This window comes from Amblyomma mixtum, chromosome 1, assembly GCF_055824585.1.
Source record: "Amblyomma mixtum isolate Tamu chromosome 1, ASM5582458v1, whole genome shotgun sequence".
NCBI lineage: Eukaryota > Metazoa > Arthropoda > Arachnida > Ixodida > Ixodidae > Amblyomma > Amblyomma mixtum.
Window position 1 is genome coordinate 12,080,771 of NC_143012.1, and position 17,688 is coordinate 12,098,458.

General features: G+C 48.1%; 1 protein-coding gene across 7 annotated transcripts in view; it reads left to right on the plus strand.

Moving 5' to 3' along the window:
* Positions 1–17,688, plus strand: part of LOC149365475 (uncharacterized) — a 36,661-nt gene that overhangs the window by 7,000 nt on the left and 11,973 nt on the right. For 6 of the 7 annotated variants that reach the window (XM_089542773.1, XM_089542782.1, XM_089542784.1 and 3 more), the window contains 9 exons: positions 399–453; positions 1,798–2,319; positions 5,408–5,719; positions 8,033–8,374; positions 10,445–10,720; positions 12,462–12,707; positions 12,951–13,928; positions 15,539–15,775; positions 17,351–17,569. In XM_089542773.1, coding sequence (XP_089398899.1) covers positions 399–453; positions 1,798–2,319; positions 5,408–5,719; positions 8,033–8,374; positions 10,445–10,720; positions 12,462–12,707; positions 12,951–13,928; positions 15,539–15,775; positions 17,351–17,569 — 3,187 coding nt within the window. The remainder of the gene's footprint in view (positions 1–398; positions 454–1,797; positions 2,320–5,407; positions 5,720–8,032; positions 8,375–10,444; positions 10,721–12,461; positions 12,708–12,950; positions 13,929–15,538; positions 15,776–17,350; positions 17,570–17,688) is intronic. The other variant, XM_089542789.1, reaches the window with a different exon arrangement.

Sequence of the window (17,688 nt, forward strand, 5' to 3'; positions counted from 1 at the left end):
TACAATTTTCAACTCTTTTGACGCTGTGTACATAATTTTGCAGACACCTGTGAAAGCAAGTCTGCCTTCATATGCTTTTTGGTGTGTGTTGCACTTGGAAGTAATCAGTCTTTAAATTTGAAGATTAACAGCTGATGTTTCGTGACGCTTACAAATTCTCCGCTCTTTAGGCTTGCATATACTGTTCAGGTGGAGATTTTTTAATTCTTTTTTTTTTTTTGGTAAGAAATGACAAGTGGTCTGATGGGATTGACTGTGCGGGTGCATTGCACAGTGCCTCACAGAGTCCACCAGTGTATTGACTGTGGTTGAAGAATGTTGCCGTGTGTTGTGCACTGACAGCTCTGGCATAGCGTGTGAACATACTGCTATGGCTCACGATGTACTTCTTCCTCCAGTGACCCCCTGCTGCTTCAGTCTTTCCTAGAAGATAAGGACGAAGAGAGTGCAAAGGTAGGTCGCTTGGTGATAACCGTTATCTGATCTTGTTACATCATGCAACATTCGTGTTTAGAGATTAGCTTCGGCGATGTGTGGGTCATGGGCTTAAGCAGTTGAAAGGTTTAATTGAAAGCAGTTGTTTTGAAAGTTCCTTTCAGTTTAAAAAACAGCTGTGTCTTGTAATGCTAATGCTGGGTGAACTGGGAAACATAGTGCCACTTTCGGCATGCTTAGACACCTCTTTTCTTTCTTGTTATTTTAGCTTCTACATTTTCACTTATCGCCTCAGAGGATTCGCTTTAACTTGTTTTCCTTAAGAAGGCACATTGTCATTGGTGTGTGTGTGTGTAGTAAATAAATGATGTAATGGAAATGGGTTATAAAGGTTCTTTAGTGTTGTGTTGTCGTAAGTTTTCCTCAGATGTAGTTGGAGTGAAAAGGGATAATCTTGTACAGAACTGGAAGAAAACAGAGCAAATAAGACAGATTGGAAAGCGACGTGTTGATGGTTGTGAAAAGTAATCTGTAGGATATGCTTAACCCAGTGAGGTCTTTTCAATTGTGTATTCATCTTTTAAAATGCTTATGCTTATCGTAGCCTGGAGTTGATTTTGGCTCAGTGGTTGAACATCTCACTATTTCTGTCAGAAAGTATTGGAGAAGTGAAATGCGGTGTGGTGATCATAAGGCTTTACATTTTCTGTACTTATTCACCTAAGGGAAGAGAAATATATGTGCACATGGGGAGAGTACATGAAAAGAGGTTTTGGCTTAAGGAAGAGCCCTATTGAAAGCAAAAACCTTGAAGGAAATGCACTAGCAAGAGCACTGTATAGGAACAATATGTGGGCCATTGAAGACAAGCCTAATGTGGCTATGGGGGCAGAAAAATACCTGTGAAACATTAGCATAATAAATAATGATAATTTCGCTAACACAGCAAATCACTGCAGCATAATATGGTCATTTAACTGTACGGAAGTCTTGTGTGAGCACAGGCAAGCGTTCTGCCTTACTAGAGTAGACGTGCAGGCTAGTTGGTGAACCATGATTCCTTAAAACAGTGCAAAGGACAAGGACAAGGAAAGAAAAGACACACACAGCACTGCGTGTGTGAAAGAAAAGACCCACACAGCCACTCATAGCGCTGTGTGTGTCTTTTCTTTCCTTGTCCTTTGCGCTGTTTTAAGGAATCATGGTTCTGCCTTGCAAAGTTGTACTCAAATAGTATGGAAGAGGAATATGCTCGAGGGAGATCACAGCGGTGCAACACCAACTAAGTCCTCAGGAATCTGTGTTGGCACCCACGAGGGGGGCGCAGTGTGTCAGCTAGGCCTTGTCGGGTGGGTGTTGCAGGAATTGGGTTCCCTGTCGTCGGCTGCCCTGGAAAATGCGCTGCTCGGGCAGCAAGACCAAGTGAGCAGCACCACCAGTGGTCTGGTGCCTCGCCAGCTGCCTGAGGAACCCATGGGCTACGGCTGCGCCAGTGCCGACAAACCCGTGGCCGCCGCTCTCGCCGTCTCCGCGACGACCAGTGCTGCTGCCGCTTCCGACACCGCCGCTGCCTCGCCCTCGCCCCAGCTGCTGGTCAGCTCCACCACTGTGCCCCCGGCTGCTGCCTCCAGCAATGGACTGCCTGGTGCCTCACCACATTCCACTCGTTCCTCCCCGGCTGCCACAGCCGGCAGCCGGCCCCACTCCGCGTCCCCACTCCCCGTCACCTGGTCCTCGCCGGGACCCAGTCCCGCTGCACGGAGCCAGTCCCTCCCGTCGGCGTCAGCGCCGTCAGTGCCCGTCACCACCAAAGCGACCGCCACCGTCGCACCCTTGCCCGTGGCTCCTCAGCAGGCGCCTCCCTCACGACCCAGTGTCGCCCAGGTGCGTTTGCTGCTGTTCTTCTTTGCTTGGCCGTAGAGCAAAGATGCGCAAAAACCAAGAACTACCCACTGTGTTTCTTTAGTGCATGGCAGTGGTGGTGACACCTTGGTCTGGGTGAGCGATCAAAACGGTAGCGGGGTGGGCTCTGTGCATGTGTGTGCTTGGAGATGTTAAGTGCCTCTTAGGTGATGATGCGCACCTTAAGTCAGGGGCTCTCGAACTTTGTTGCTCGCGCCGGTGTGTGTCGCACTGTGAGCCAAAGCTACCAAACAGTTTGGCTGTTCGATGATTCAGTTTGCCACTGTGGTAGTATTGACTCGGTATCGACCGTCATGTGTAATCTCCCGACCTCACCCCCCTTCCACAGATAGGACTTCGTGCCTGCCCTGTTTTATTAAAGAACTACTCTTTCATCAGCTGAGCTGCACGCAACAGCACTGTTTTATCGCCGTTGATCTCCATTTGCCTCTGGCTGCTGGCTCTGCGATTGCTGGCTCTGCGATTGCTGTGATGGGAATGCTCTGGCAGTTGCGCAAACTTGTGCCATTGCATTAAACATGCTGCTACTTTCTGCAGCAAATTATTATTTTTTTTTATTTGAAATTGTGCTGACGCTCCGCCAGAATAATATTCTAACAGCAAATAGCGCGGCAAAAGGGGGATGGTGGAGGCTACGGTCTAGTCTGCACAGGTCTGGCTGGTTTCTGAGGAAGATAAGCAACGGAATCCAACTCCGCCTGCTTTCGCTTTCGAGTCCTTTACTGCCAACTTGTATCTCGTGCACTGTAAGCGCATATTTTTTACTTCTGCCGAATGGCGTCATGAAAATTCCCCGAGACGAACAGGGCCAATGCGTGCGAAAAAGAAATGCTTCTAAGAGGCTGAGCTGTGCTGAATTTTGGTCCTGCTGCCGCGAGCAAGGTTTCGGACGTGTTACAGCTGCTAGCCCGATTTCACAGACCTGACTTGCCCTCGCTGTAACAGAACTGAATAGACCGAAAAGGTCGGTTTTCGGTGAGAGCGGTCGCTTTGTATTTGGAATACCGTAGTCTATCTATACAGGCCATCTTCAATTTGTCCTCAACATTCTTTTTTGCAGACACCTAATTCTTGTGGAAAATTTAGTGTGATATTGGCCTATGGCTGCGAAATAATTTGTGATTGAATTTCTTCTTGACGCATACGAAAAAGTGTGCAGTACCAGTTTGCCCAGATTGCAATGCTGTTTCGGTTTCATCAGCCGAACGACGGCTGAGACGTGCATTTGACCTTCAGGTCACGTGAGGCACAAAAACTAAAGCAATTTATAACTGCTGATATGTAATTTGTTTTCATTTGAGCGGTTGAAGCAGGCTGGCTTAAGTGTTTAGTTCGTTATAACTACGTATCGACGTTTGTATTGCAGATTTTTCTGTGCCTCACGTGACCTGAAGGTCATCTGCACGTTACAGCCATTGTTTGAATGGTAAAACCAAAACAGCATGAGAGAAGAAATTCAGTTATAAATTATTTAGCGACCATAGGCAAATACCACCCAGTGATTCATGTATTCTAATGTCTAATTCGTCTTTTGAAAGAAGAAAACAGCCAACTGGAATTAGGCGTCTATAGTCCTTTAAAAAGAGAAACCGGCCTGAAGTTGAAAACCACTGAAGTGGGCACTTCTCGACATGCTCTACAACTTTTGCATAAAAATGTTTGCGCTATTCATTTTAAAATAAGGGCCATTTAAAATTGTGTGAACATGGTCAAAACAACTGCTTGCAGCCATGCACCATTCAGTGTGCTGTCATTTCTAAATCTGGTCAGAAATTAGCTGAAACGCCCTGTATAGTCACATTTTTTGTTGTTTTTTTCTCATTATCAGGCTTCTGCTACTAAACGCAAGGAAGCCACTCCAAATTGAATTTTTCATTTGCTACAAAGCCTCCACCAAAATGCTGTTGGTCATTCCCACCGTTGCAATTGCATCGTTGTGCGTTGATTGGCTTGAGCTACGCACACACTGTCGTGCCGTACCGCAGGGAACTACGTGCAGCAGCATTAGTTGTCGACTTACAGGGTCTGTTCTGAAAGTAGTAGGACTGGTTTTTTCCTGGACGAACGGGCGGACGAGAGGTGGTCTGCGCGCGCAGGATCGTTGAAGGGGGATATTGGGAATGCTGGGGAAAATCGGCAGTCGGCTCTCGGCCGTTGAAGAGAGGAGGTCGCTTGTACTGTGAACCCCTGTCGAAACGTCTCGTCACGCAGAATCATCGAGCGTTTTCTGGATCAGCGATACGCGATGAAATTTTGAGTAAATCGTGGTAAAACGGGCAAAGAGACTCACAACATGATTAAGGAGGCCTACCGTGACGCTTCCATGGGTAGATCAGGTGTTTTTTGAGTGGCACAAGCTGTTCCGAGAAGGTAAGGAAAGAGTGGAGGAAGACGACCGCTCCAGACGCCCTTCGACCAGCAAGACCAACGAAAATGTGCAGCGTGTGAGACATTTACTTAACAGTGATCGTAGAATAAGTTATCAGAATGATTGCAGATGACTTGAGCATTCCTCAAACCCAAGTTTTTGAGATCGTGACAGAAAACTTATCCATGAGGAAAGCGTGTGCGAAGTTGGTGCCGGGAGTGTTGTCAGAGGAAGAAAAGGCCAACCGGTAGGATCTTCTTCATCATGTGAATGAGGACCCCGATTTTTTGCCCAGCACATGGCGGCAAGGCTGCCTCAGCCCCCCTACAGCCTCGACTTGGCCCCGCCAGACATTTTTCTATTCCCGAGAATAAAATCGACGCTCAAGGGGAAACATCACGGATCGGTAGAGGTGGTTCAACAGGCCGTGACGAGGGAGTTAAACAGCATTCCGGTCCAGGCGTTCCTGGAGGCGTACGAAAACTATGAAACTCATTGGCAGCAGCGTGTAGGTGCGGAAGGGTGCTACCTTGAAAAATTGTAATCGTTTGTACTATTCTCTTGAATAAATTTTGTTTAAAAAAATGAGTCCTACTACTTTCAGAACAGACCATGTATATTGGGAATCAACTTATGTACGGCAGTATAAAGGTAACTGGCGCGTGCGTACCCCTTCTCCAGGTGGTTTCGGCCAATCCCACTCCTCGCACTGTCGGTGCCCCCCGGCTCATCCAGCCCAAGCAGCCGCAACTCCTGCCCAAGCTGTCGAGTGGCAGTGCCAACATGACGTCACCCGCAGCGACCGCCACGACGCGGTCCCAGTCGCCCCGGGCGGCGCAGCACAAGGCCACACCGCAGCCCTCGCCCGTGCCGGCGCCTCAGCCAGCGACCACGGTGCAGCGTGGGGCCGCGATGGGGCTCAATGCAGGTAGCCCGCTGCTGATTGGCAACCCCGCTACACAGCCAGGCATGTTTCCTGCAGGACCTGCACAGGTGCGTGCGTGTGTGTACAACTGAAAGGAAGTGCTCGACAAAACTGCGCTCGTTGTTGCACACTAGCTGGCTGTAAGGGGCGACTCCGGGGGTATTGAACACTTTGATTTCATGATCGACTCTCTTTGTTGGAACAAATAGTTTTTTTAGTACAATGAGTAGAACGGTTTTCAAATGGTGCAAAGCAGGAATCTGAAACTTGGCGTCGATCAGTAAACGTTACAAATCAAATTACATCACAAAAAGTATCGGCAAAACCGTTGTGCATGTGTTGAATGTCTAAACTAAAGGCTTACAGACACCATAATTTTGTTTGCATGCTTGTTTCAAATGATGTGTAGACATACACAAGGATCACTGCATGATATTCGTCTATGATCACTGAATAGTTTATGATGGAGTGTCTTCTTAACGCTGTTTTGTTTTCTCTTTCAGTAACCAAACAGTGGCTGCGACATGTATACTCCGTTTCATACATAGCAGGCAACGCTGCCAAAGCTAGCGTGCCTGTTCACGCAGGCTAAGTCCGCACGCAAAAAGTAGTTCGCCACACAACCAAAGCGAACACAAACATATTTCGTTGTGACAAATCTTCAGTGCCATGACTGGCACCTCCTGGACTTCGTTTTACCTCTTGTGAGATTTTCGTTCTGCGACATGTCGAGATTTCGAGAAGCAAAAAGTACACGTGGCAGTATGATACGGCGGTTGGTAGGGCGAATCGCTTCTACTCAATCTGCACACAAAAAGTGGTTCACACGCCGTGAAAATTATGGCCAGAGACCCCGAACACTGAGTGCCTCACAGCTTTGACTGTGATTTTCAGTGCTACTGCATTGTTTTATACCGCTCCTTGTAATCTTCCAAACAATGACCGGAGTTTTGAGAAGATTGAATGATACATGGCGGAGTAATATAATTTCGCCGATGTGCTACTTCAGCAACCTCCGCAGCATTGCCTGCTATGTATGAAATGGAGTATAGTTGGCATGCTGTTGCTCTCAGGCACGAAGAAAACGGCAATATAACTGCTGACACTTCGTTTGTTGTCATTTCAGTTCTTGAAGCAGGCTGGTTTAAGTGTTGCAGTGAATTTAAACTACAAAGCGATGGTTATATCGCAGGTTTTTTTTCATGCCTCATGTGACCTAAAAGGTCAACACGTCATAGCCATCATTCGGTTGATGAAACCGAAGCCGATAGAGCATGTGAGAAGAAATTCAGTTGTGAATTATTTAGTGGTCATAGGTGAATACCCCGCTGTGATCCATTTAGTAATGCATCAATTGAAAGAAGAAAACACACAACCAAAATTAGGTGTCAGTAGTTCTTTAAGCAATAATGCCATTCGTGAAGTGACAGGAAACAAGCTTGACATTTTCTCGTTCATGTGGGAAGTTCATAATGTCACAAACACTAGGTTGCCCTTGAAATAGAAGTTGTCAAAGTTATGGTTGCGAAATGGGAAACATACCTAAATAAATTTTTGCGGGAACAAAATGCCACATAACCATGAATTTTGGTGTCAGACACCAAGAGGTTGTGAAGAGCTTACAGTAAAGGTTTTGTTCCTCGCCCCCCTCCCTTCCTGAATTGCCCTTGACGAATGTGGCAACGTTTTTGGAGGTGCAGACAATGCTGGCTCTTAAGGGGGGACACTGGTCTTGAAAAGAAAATTTTATTAATTTAGTCATAGTTGTGAAATTATCAGGGCGCATGTATTTTTGTGCGATGATTCTAGATATGCCATTTAATTTCATGTAAAACAATTCCTTGAGCACTTATGCACTTTTTATGCAAGTATTTTGCGGAGAGTTTTGAAGAAAACTTGCTGCGGGAAACTCGCTGAAATGTATGCCATTGGGTTCTCTTGACACCTTGGAATGCAATAAGGGTAAAATACACACTTTTCTTCTCATTTCTGAAGCGAAAACTTCAAAACTCTATAACTTAAGTCCTATGATAGGCAGGAAGACAATTTCACCCTTATTGTATTCCTTGGTGTCAAGAGAACCCAATGGCATACATTTCAGCGAGTTTCCCGCAGCAAATTTTCTTCAAAACTCTCTGCAATATACTAGCATAAAAAGTGCATAAGTGCTCAAGGAATTGTTTTACATTAAATTAAATGACATATTTAGAATCGGCACACAAAAATACATATTTCCTGAAGATTTCGTAACTGTGACTTCATTAATAAAATTTTTTTTTTCAAGACCAGTGTCCCCCCTTAAGAGGGCTGTAGGCATCGTTTCGTCCTGGACCCTGTGAGGAGAAGGAAAGAAGAAAAAGTCCTCCCGTGTGTGTGTCCAGGGCACGTTCCTGCTGAACCAGTACATTCCGGGCTTGGGCCAGAGCCCGATCCTGATCCAGGGCGCCCTGGGGCAGATCCAGAGCTCACTGGGGCAGATCCAGGGCGTGCAGCTGGCCCTGCGGCCACCCCAGGCGGGGCTGGCCCTGGGGCCGCAGGCTGGCCCCAAGCCCCATGGGGGACACCCGGGGCCCCCCACCCCCACGCTGGTGATACCGCAGAACCTGGGGCCGCGGCCCAACATCATCCTGGCCCCACGCATGGTCTCATCGCCCCTGTCATTCGCCATTGCCCCGGGTCAGCCGCTGACCCTGCAGCAGCTCCAGGCCATGCTGCCCGCACAGGTGAGGACAGAGAGATGTTTCAAGTTGCTTGTGTATGTAGTGCCCAGCATATCGCCTATGATATACGGTGTGACAGTGAGAATAATTTGCGTTTTTGATCGCAGAACTGCATGAATTGCTAACGTGATTGTGGAAGTGAACTTTAAAACATGTTTATTAAAGAAAGATGAAAGTCTGCCACCAGATGTCCAGGAGGCCTATTCAGAATTAAACAGTTGCAAAATTTAACCTTAAAGGTGCACTGGAGAGGAATCTGCACTCGTATTTTTACTGCTGAAACTCGATCTACATGTTCCGAGCGTTCTTGGAAACTTCAAATTATTACCCTGTGTGGCCGATTTCCCTCATTTAAATCAGAATTAACGTCGGGCTCCCGCCTTTTTTTTTTTAATTCCCTGTAAACGGTGTGAGGAGTCGACCAACCTTTCACCCACTCCTGTGGTGGCTTGCCACTCTGCCATCGGCAGAGTGATACGTAGTGATGGGCGAAAGCGAAGAGTCCACTCGTATTTTTATTTCCGTCGGCCTAATTTACAGTTATGTAATCTCTGACTAGACCTAATCATTCACAGAAACCTAAGAGAAACAAAATAAAAGCGAAAGCAAAGCTTTCACACTCCATGCACTCCATGGTTGGTCCATGGAAAGGTACTCCATGGAAAGGCACTCCATGCGTTGGTCGACTTCTCCCACCGTATGCGGGGAATTAAAAAAAAAAAAGCGGGAGCCGGACATTAATCCAATTTAATTAGAGAAGTCGGCTGCACAGGGCAATAAATCGGAAGTTTCTAAGAATTCTCCAGTTCCTGCGGCAAAAAGACGAGTTCAGATTCCTCTTCAGTGCACCTTTAATGGCGAAACAGCCGAAAATTTCTGAAGTCGTAACATTGCGTTGGCAGGTGGTAGAGCAGTTTTAAATTTTACTCTTGGTCTACTCTATGCACCTGCATTTTTGCATGCAGTTTTATTGTGCGACCATTTGCCGTACAGCGTTCCAGGTGGTGTCATAAGATTTGTCATTGCATATAGTTTACATGTGCTAGAGAAGTTGGGGGCCAGCTTGCGACAGGGATTCGAACCGATGGCATGTCCACCTTCAATTGTATGCCTTCCCGGACTCGTTACCCCCTTCTGTTAAGACGTGGTTGAGGTGCCCACCAAGATGTGAGACAGTTACTGAGCCATTTTTTTTTTCTCAAAAACCCATTTTTGTATCAAAATCGTGATGCAATGATTCATGCAACGTTCCAGGTGGTGTCATACATGTGTGGTATGTGGGTGGGTGTCAGTGCACCCAGGGACAGTAATGCTTGTGCATTCCCAAACATAAGCAGTCTTAAAGGTGCACTGAAGAGGATTCTGATCTTGTCTTTTTGCCGCGGGAACTCGATCTACCCGTTCCCAGCATTCTTAGAAACAGTGACTTATTGCCCTGTGTGGCCGATTTCCCCAATTAAATCGAATTAACGTCCGGCTCCCGCCTTTTTTTTTTTAATTCTGCCTCATACAGTGGGCGGAGTCGACCAACGCGTGGAGCGCCTTTCACCCAGTCCCGTGGCGGCTTGCCGCTCTGCCATCGGCGGAGTAATACGTAGTAGTCCGTAGTAGCAAATAGTCCGCGCTTATTTTTATTTCTTCGGGCTTATTTTGCGGCTATATTATCTGTGAATAAAACTATTTATTCATGGAAACCTAAAAAACAAAATAAAGCGAAAGCAAAGCCTCCACGGGACTGGGTGAAAGGCGCTCCAAGCGTTGGTCGACTCCGCCCACCGTACGAGGCAGAATTAAAAAAAAAAGGCGGGAGCCGGACGTTAATTTGATTTAATTGGGGAAATCGGCCACACAGGGCAATAAGTCACTGTTTCTAAGAATGCTAGGAACGGGTAGATCGAGTTCCCGCGGCAAAAAGACAAGTTCAGAATCCTCTTCAGTGCACCTTTAATCTGCCGAATTTTATTGTCCTTGTAATATTGAAAATTGTCGAAATTTGGTAAACTTAGTTGTGCCGTAACCTATGAGTACCGACAAGTTAGTACTCATGCACGTGCATGCTAACCCTGCTTGCAGACCATGCTGGCCCAGCCAACGCTGGGCGCGTTCCAGACGGACCAGCACCACCAGTCTCTGGTGCAGATCCCCACGTTCACCCAGCCGCAGATCCTGGCGCACGACCACCACCACCACCACCATCACCACCACCACCACGGTGCCCTCTCGACGCCCCTCCTCTCCGCTGGCACCAACGTGGTGACCACCACACCAGCACCGGCCAACATTGTCACCCACCACCCCACAGCTGTGCTGCAGCCGGCACCAACGCCACCGCAGCAACCTCTTGCCGGGGTGAGGAGGATTTGTTTTCGCGTGCAGAGTTCAAAAGGGTTCTTAAGGGGGGACACTGGTCTTGAAAAGAAAATTTTATTAATTTAGTCATAGTTATGAAATTTTCAGGGCACATGTATTTTTGTGCGCTGATTCTAGATGTGTCATTTAATTTCATGTAAAACAATTCCTTGAGCACTTGTGCACTTTTTATGTCAGTATTTTGCGGAGAGTTTTGAAGAAAATTTGCTGCAGGAAACTCGCTGAAATGTATGCCATTGGGTTCTCTTGACACCAAGGAATACAATAAGGGTAAAATTATCATCCTGGCTATCATAGAACTTGAGTAATAGGGTACTGAAGCTGCCACTTCACACACAGAAATACACATTTTCCTTCTCATTTCTGAAGCGACACCTTCAAAACTCTATAACTTAAGTTCTGTGATAGGCAGGAAGACAATTTCACCCTTATTGTATTCCTTGGTGTCAAGAGAACCCAATGGCATACATTTCAGCAAGTTTCCCGCAGCAAATTTTCTTCAAGACTCTTCACAAAATACTTGCATAAAAATTGCATAAGTGCTCAAGGAATTGTTTTACATGAAATTAAATGACGTATTTAGAATCAGCACACAAAAATACATATGCCCTGAAGATTTCGTAACTGTGACTTCATTAATAAAAATGTTTTTTTCAAGACCAGTGTCCCCCCTTAAAGGAACGTTGAAAGAATATCGGCACAACGCGTCAAAGTTGAAATACAGTAATGCTCGTCAATTCAAAGTTCAAGGTTCCAAAAAAAAAAATGTTCGATCTATCCGGAACTTTGAGTTATCAAAATGACCCCGGAAAAACTGCCAAAAATTGTGGCAGCACATTAAATTTATTTTTCGAAAGACTGGATAATGGTTCCCTGATTTTAAGGTGAGAACAGTGTGGCCAGATTGCTTTTCACGTTTCCATAAATGCGTTATTGTGCGCATACGGTCAGGAACGTTGAAGCAGAATTGCTGTAAAATGATCAGGGCCTCCCCGACCCTTCACGATGCGTCGCAATGGAGCTTCACCGCTACCGCGTGAGACGCATCATAAGCGGCACCATTTCGTGTGAGAGGGCTTTGTTGCATAAGCCATTAACGTCGCTTGACGAGTGCAGTTTTGGCGCTTTGAAAGACAAGACTGCAGCATACTGGTGATGGATAGACGCAAGTGACAGATGGCAGCAGCTTTCAAGTACGCACCTGCCACTTCACATGTGTAGTTAGCGCCTCATGGAAGCGAGTTGCGCCTTCATCGCCCATCCCTCATGCGTTTTGTTTTCAACCAGCTTTGTGGGTAGCAGACAGATTTTTGTGCAGTGCCCACAGGTCGCCGCGTCGCGTGTAAAATTTACCAGCATGTGCATATTTATGTATACAGTTGAACCTCTATAAATTACGATATCATACTTGCTACCAAAGAGCTTTGGTAAATTGTGAGTTTCATTAAATTGATGTTCTTTTGCCTTAACACTCCAAATGACGTCGCGTGTTCTTGAAGCACTCTTGGTAGACAGCTTGCATTATTTACTTATTGGTGAAATCCCATCAGAACTGCAGTGATAGATGCAAATACAATGGGATGTCAGCACCTGCTTATCAAGCTGCACTTTGCTCGACTACAGCCATGTCTGCAGCCACGGTCATGGCCAAACCCGTTCTATCGTGCTGGCTGCTCACGGTGCAAAGTGGTCACTTATGGTGGTGTTCTGCGTGTTGTAGCCTGTGACGACACCAATGGTGTCAGCAGCGGTCCAGCAGCAGCAGCCGGCACCACAGGCATCCACCACCTCGGTGCCAGCAGCTGCGAAGCCAGTGAAAGTCAACCTGGCCGAGCTTCTCAAGGAGCACGGGATCATGCCGGAGTCAACGCCCCCGCCCTCCCCACCGTCCAACCAGGAGAGCGGCACCATATCGGTCGAAGTCCCCATCACGCCAGCTCCCGCTCCAGTCACGGAAAATGTGCAGGTCAGTGTTTCTTTTCTTCTTTTCGGTGAGCACAAAAGTGCTGGATGGCCCCGTGCATGTGAACCGAGGGCTTAACGAGTCGTAAATACATTGAACAAATTTGTAGGGCACCCAGGTGCCCTCTGCCCTGCATGCGTCATTCTCGTCATGGTCTGGTGGTGCTGGGCTCTGAGTAATGATATCGCACCGCCTACTTGCCCCACAAAATCGTTCCTCTGACACCTCTTGCTCCTTTGCACCCAGGTTGTGGTGAGCAAGGCCCCACAGACTGTGGCGGTGTCACCTCAGCAGCGGGTGCAGCTGTCACTCGCCCACGACGGCAGCGTTGTGCTGCACCCGCAACCGGGCAGCGGCCTTTCCTCGGTGCCTGCAGCAGCACCAGTCCCCTCGCCAGGGCTTACGGTCACGCCCACGTCGACGAGTGCGCCCGGCGGGACCGCCCTCTCGCGGACCCACTCGGCCCTCCTGGAGCGTCTCTCCGCGGCCCCGCCCGTCAGCGTGCCGGACCTGGCCTCCCTGACCGCTCCGCCGCCGCGCGTCTCCGTCAGCGCGCCGACCATGGTGGCGGCACCGTCGCTCGTCGCTCCCTCGGTCATGACGCACCCTCACCAGCTCACCCTGCACACCGTCAACAATGGGCTGGTGCAGACTCAGCAGCTGGGTCAGCCGCAGTCGTACGTGACCCTGCACGGCACGGCGGTGGCCAACATGCTGTGCCACGGCAGCAACAACACACGGATCAACCACATTGTTGTCAGCCCATCGCCTTCCCTGGGGCAGCAGCAGCACGCCCTGCATCACACGTGCCACGCTGCCATGCCAAACGCTGTGGTGAGCTCTGTGGCGAGTGCCGTGGTGCCGACAACGACGACGACCGCTGTGATGGCGTCATCATCTGGAAGGACAGCGGTGGCGACATCTATGCCACACACAGTGATGACGTCCATGCCGCATACAGTGGTGACGTCCATGCCTCACACAGTGATGACATCCATGCCGCACACGGTGGTGACATCCATGCCGCACTCGGTAGTCACATCCATGCCTCAGCACACGGTGATGACGTCCATGCCGCAGCACACGGTGGTGACGGTGACGTGCCCACCCGTCACGACCATGACTGTGACGCCCACGGTGGTGGTGACGACATCGAGCAGTGGTGGAACGACGCCGCATGCAAGTGGGAAGTGTACAGCGCCGATGAACTCGCAGAACCAACAGGTAGGAATCAGAATCATGCTCAGCTGGTCAGGCCAGCCTTTGTAATTTAAGCCCGTCATTCTTTTTTTCCCGTCTCACTGTTTGATTGACCAGGCATGGGCCAACCATATCTTGGGGAGGCTATTGAGGACTCTTAATTGACGGCTAATCTTTGAACTTGAGCATCATTGAGCCTTTTTTTCTAAACCGTGAGTAATCTAACTTGTGTAAACTTAAACTGCGCTTAAACAGTATTTTTATTTATTTGTTTGTTTGTTTGTTTATTTATTCTGCTCTTGTGGCACACATCTAATACTTTCTAAAGGGGAGGGGCACAGCAAAATCCTAAGAAAAAAAAAATCTAAATTCCTAAGCACACAGCGGTTGTAACAATATCTAAGCCACCCTTATTATGATGAGGAAGGGAATTGTGTAACACGTTTGAAAATGTTGCATTTGATAGGGTCCACAGTACTCTGTTACAGCACTTTTTTGTTACTGCTTTGTAGTGATCAGGTCGAAGAATTCACGAAATCTAACTTCACCATTACAAATGTGTTTTGCGGTGCAGCAAGGGAGTCTGAGTGATGGCATATTTCCATACAGCCGTTCCAGTCTAATTGAACAGGCAGTTTAAAAAGTTGAGGGCAAAGGAGGGCAGAGTAAAGTGACTCCTTTATTAAATTGGCAGTTTGTGCTGGTGCCTGCCGAAGTGTTGAGAACGTGGAAATGACGACAAAGCTGAATTTTTTTTGGCTCTGAGCTGCCAGGGACACTGCACCCACTTCTCGCTGATATGTCTGGGAGCGCTCCCCTGTCCCACCCGCTCTCCTCTATCCGTGTTCCCCGTTGCTCCTTGCTCAGCGGTTCGCGATGCGACCGCTGGGTTGCTGCAGTTTTACATGGCCAGTGGAATTCTTTCGCCACCTCCATCAGCCTGGGCTAAGAGAGTCATCACAACTTTGTTGGAAATTATACCTCTCTAACACTCAGTACCAGTCGAATTCAGTATTTGGTGAAAATTCCGCTGTCTGTGTGTCCGAAGCTTCTACCCACCTGCCCCCTTCCTTGAAAAGCCCCGACCCTGCTGAAGGCTTCCACCCAACACCCATCAACCTACCCCACCCAACAGTGGAACGAAAAAACGGCAGGAAAATCAAATTCAAAGACGCAATGGGCCGGCGACCAGTGTAAAAGCGATCACATCATATGACAGCCCGCCATCTTTTTTTCTTTCGCTTCATAAAGCTCACTGTTTGCTACCGTTCTAACCACTGCAATGGCTCAGTGGTTAGTGTGTTCCGCTGCGGATCATATGGTTATACTTGAATCCCAGCTGCAGTGGCCGCATTTCAATAGGGGCGAAATGCAGAAAATGAGCAATATGCAAAAAATGCCCACGTACATTCCATGCGATGCCAGTGCACATTAAAGAACCGTAGTTCGTTGGAATTGATCAGTAGCCACGTGTTATGGCTTCGCCCATAGCCGCGTGCTCCTTTGAACCCCACCTCCCGTATCGTGTCATTGATTGACACTTTGGTGGGTTGCACTTCTTGTGACTATTTCATTGCACATAGATTGGATGGCCAGACTGCTTTTTACATTGTGTCGATATGCCTCTTTGGCAGCTGTACGAGCAACTGCAGACTCAAATCAACCACTTGGCCTCGTTGAAGAAGCCCACGATGCAGCAGAAGCTACTGCTGCAGCAAATGCTTTCCATCGAGGAGAAGCTCCGGGAAACGAACAAGCCTCAAGTAAGCTCCTCATCCAACAACACCACCACAACTGCCGCGGTTCCCACATCACACGCACCACACTGCACGCAACGACACGACGGCCCAGCCAAGCCGACTGTTGTCTCGGTGAGCCAGTTGTCTGCTGCGGATGTGGTCGGGTGTGCTTTCAAGGGGGCTCCCTGTTGTAAGCCCCCCTTTCACATGCAAACTTTCAACACCTAATCATTATTCGGGGCCATAAAAACGATGTGCATTGCACTTTTGGACATTGGTGGTGGTTGAGATGTCGAAAATTTTGAATTGGTTGCGAATGGTGTTTGCCAGATTGGTTCAAAAGAGGTGGGCCTGCCTTCAAGGTGCCCCTGTTGTAAGCCCCTTTTGCATGCATATGTTCAATGCCTCATTGTTATTTGGGTGGTGTTGACTGCACTGATTGAAATTAGTGGTGGTCAAAATGTCCAGACTTTTGGTTGCGGATATTATTTGTTGGATTGGTTCAAGAGAGTTGGGTGTGCTTTCAAGGGTCACCTTTCGCATGCATACTTTCAATGCCTCATTGTTATTTGGAGCATGCAAAATGGTGTTGGTTGCACCGTTATAAATTGGTGACCTGTGATTTTTTATTGCGAAAGCAATACTACTTTCACTTTCAGCTCCTCGCGTGGCGAGGCCGCGGTAGCTACCATTGACCTTTAGCTTGACCTCTGCTATGACGTCATTCCATCTGCCGCAAAAACCAGGGCTCCAAATTGTGCGTCGCGAGGCGAGGCCGCGCTTGGTAGCTGCTGCCTGACTCGTGCGCCCGCCGCACGCGGTGCGCCTAGCGGTGTGACGTCGCAGCTGCAAGAGCAGGGCTCCAACTTGTGCCGTTGCGAGGCGAGGCCGCGCGTGGTGGCTGCTGCCTAACTCCTGCGCCCGCCGCGCGCCTAGCGGATTGGATTTGATTGGATTGCATTGGATAGGATTGGATTGGATTGTATAACCGATGCATCACCACAAGTCTAACCACAAGCACCACCACCAGCAGCACTACCAGCTGAACCATGGCGTAGCTACGGATATTGCTTTCGCAATTACCGGGCTTAACCAAGCTAAGCCACAGCCAGTTTTTTTAAATTTTGTATTGTTTGTGCATGGTGTTCACTGGATTGTTTTAAGAGATTGGGTATAGTACTTTCAGGTGGCCCCTATTGTAAGTCTGATTCCGCTGTAGACTTTCAGCACCTCATCATTATTTGCAGAATTGTAACCGCATTGTAACGGCCATGGATTTCTGCACTGCCACTGTGTGGTCGCAGATTGGAAACAAGGTCAGCAAGATGTTTAGTGTATTGCATCGAGTGCCGCAGTGCAGTTAGCTGGGTGTGGATGCGCCAGCATGGGCGCTCTGCTGAACATTGTTAAGCACTCTTAAAGCCTGAAATGCTTAGAAGCAGTGCTCCCAAATTTTTGAGAGGTGAATATAGTGAAACTAAGTGCCAACTTTGGTGCCAAAATCAAGATCTGTTCAGCACGTCATGCCCGATCCATGCTAGCAAAGGTTAGGAGCAGTTTCTTTGAATTTGTGGGGTGTACAGTGAAAACTGTTTCTTTTCAACACGTCAGAATCTTGATGCAGCAATACAGTAATTGTGTGCACTGAAGAAATGCCTTGTCCAGCACCTTTTTGTTCACATGGTGCTCCTTGTTTTTGTCGGCCAGCATCCAATTCCTGTAGCAGCCACTGTGATAACGGCGAAGCCATCGCCAGTGACCACGATGCAAGTTCCCACCATTGCCGTTGCCACGACAACACGAACCACCACTCGGACCACGCATCACAAGGTCAACCATGCTGATGTCAAGCCCAAGGCATCCATCCTGCATGCTGGGAACACCGCATCCATAGTTGCCACACCAAAAGCAGTCACCCCGCATTCCGTAAGTATATCGCCTACATAGCTTACGGGCAGTTTGTGTTATTTTGAACTGGCGCGACTGTGGATGTGAGCCAGTTGAGAAAAACTTGTTTGACTTCAAAGATCCCAAGGAGTGTACAA